The sequence below is a fragment of the Nicotiana tomentosiformis genome, chromosome 12 (genome assembly GCF_000390325.3).
Source record: "Nicotiana tomentosiformis chromosome 12, ASM39032v3, whole genome shotgun sequence".
Taxonomy (NCBI): Eukaryota; Viridiplantae; Streptophyta; class Magnoliopsida; order Solanales; family Solanaceae; genus Nicotiana; species Nicotiana tomentosiformis.
The window spans coordinates 103,959,687-103,960,966 of record NC_090823.1 but is presented as its reverse complement, the minus strand read 5'-3'; the positions used below and the strand labels follow the sequence as shown (position 1 = coordinate 103,960,966).

Here is a 1,280-nt window from a genome sequence, read left to right as displayed (position 1 = left end):
TAACCGAAAAATGGTCCGAGTCCCCACTCACCATCCTCACTCGGGTCTTTACTTCATCATACATGTCCTTAATCAACCTAATGTAGGCAACATGTACACCTCTAGCCTCCAAACATCTCACAAAACCTCCATCGAAACTTTATCGTACACCTTTTCTAAGTCGATGAATACCATATGCAAGTCCTTCTTTCTCTCCCTATACTGCTCCATCAATATCCTAATAAGGTGGATGGCTTCTGTAGTCGAACGCCCCGGCATAAACCCAAACTGGTTCTCGGAAATAGACACACTCCTCCTCGCCCTTAGATCTACCACTCTCTCCAAGACTTTCATAGTATGGCTAAGCAACTTGATACCGTGATAGGTATTGCAATTTTGGATATCACCCTTATTCTTATATACAGGAACCATCGTGCTCCACCTCCACTCTTCGGACATCTTCTTCATTCTAAAAATGACATTAAATAACCTAGTGAGCCACTCCAAACCTGCTTTGCCCGCACTCTTCTAAACCTCCACCAGATTTCATCCGGCCCGGTCGCTTTGCCCCTGCTCATCTTACGCATAGCCCCCTCAACTTCATCAACTCTAATCCACCTACAATACCCAAAGTCACAATGATTCTCGGAGAGTTCCAAATCACCCAGGACAATGCTCATGTCCCCCTCCTCGTTCAAGAGACTATGGAAGTAGGTCTGCCATCTCCGACGAATAAGCCCCTCATCAAACAAAACTCTACCTTCTTCGTCCTTGATGCACCTCACTTGGTCCAAGTCCCACGCCTTCCTTTCTCGTGCCTTGGCTAAACTGAACAACCTCTTATCCCTACCTCGGCCCTCGAGTTCCTCATACAAACAACTAAAAGCTGCAGTTTTGGCCGATGTAACTGTTAACTTTGCCTCTTTCTTAGCCAGCTTATAATGCTCCCTATTCGCCCTCTTCTCCTCCTCGTCTACACTTTCCACTAGCTTCAGATATGCTACTTTCTTGGTTTCCACTTTTTCTTGCACCTCTCCATTCTACCACCAGTCTCCCTTGTGACCACCAGAGTAACCCTTTGAGACCCCTAATACCTTTCTCGCGACTTCCCTAATGCATTGCGCAGTCGTGGTTCACATAGCGCTTGCGTCCCCACTACTCCTCCAAGTGCCCATAGTCACCAGCTTGGCCCCTAACTCTTGCGCTTTAGCTTTCGTCAAGGCTCCCCACTTGATCCTATGTTTGCTATACATCGCCTTGTTCCTCCTCTTCCTCCTCTTCCTCGTGATCTCAAGGTCCAT

At 47.2% G+C, this 1,280-nt stretch overlaps 1 protein-coding gene across 1 annotated transcript; it reads right to left on the bottom strand.

Moving 5' to 3' along the window:
• Positions 1 to 443: 443 nt before the first annotated feature.
• Positions 444 to 1,280, bottom strand: LOC138903157 (uncharacterized). The gene is made up of 2 exons (XM_070191078.1): positions 1,161 to 1,280; positions 444 to 1,019 (listed from the first exon to the last, which is right to left on the bottom strand). The coding sequence occupies exons 1-2, from the start codon at positions 1,278 to 1,280 to the stop codon at positions 444 to 446; spliced, it is 696 nt and encodes a 231-aa protein (XP_070047179.1).

Coding starts and splice junctions, on each gene's coding strand:
- LOC138903157 (XM_070191078.1), bottom strand. CDS start 1,280: ATGGACCTTGAGATCACGAGGAAGAGGAGGAAGAGGAGGAACAAGGCG. Junction 1,020..1,160: donor AAGAGTTAGGGGCCAAGCTG/GTGACTATGGGC, acceptor GACTGGTGGTAG/AATGGAGAGGTGCAAGAAAA.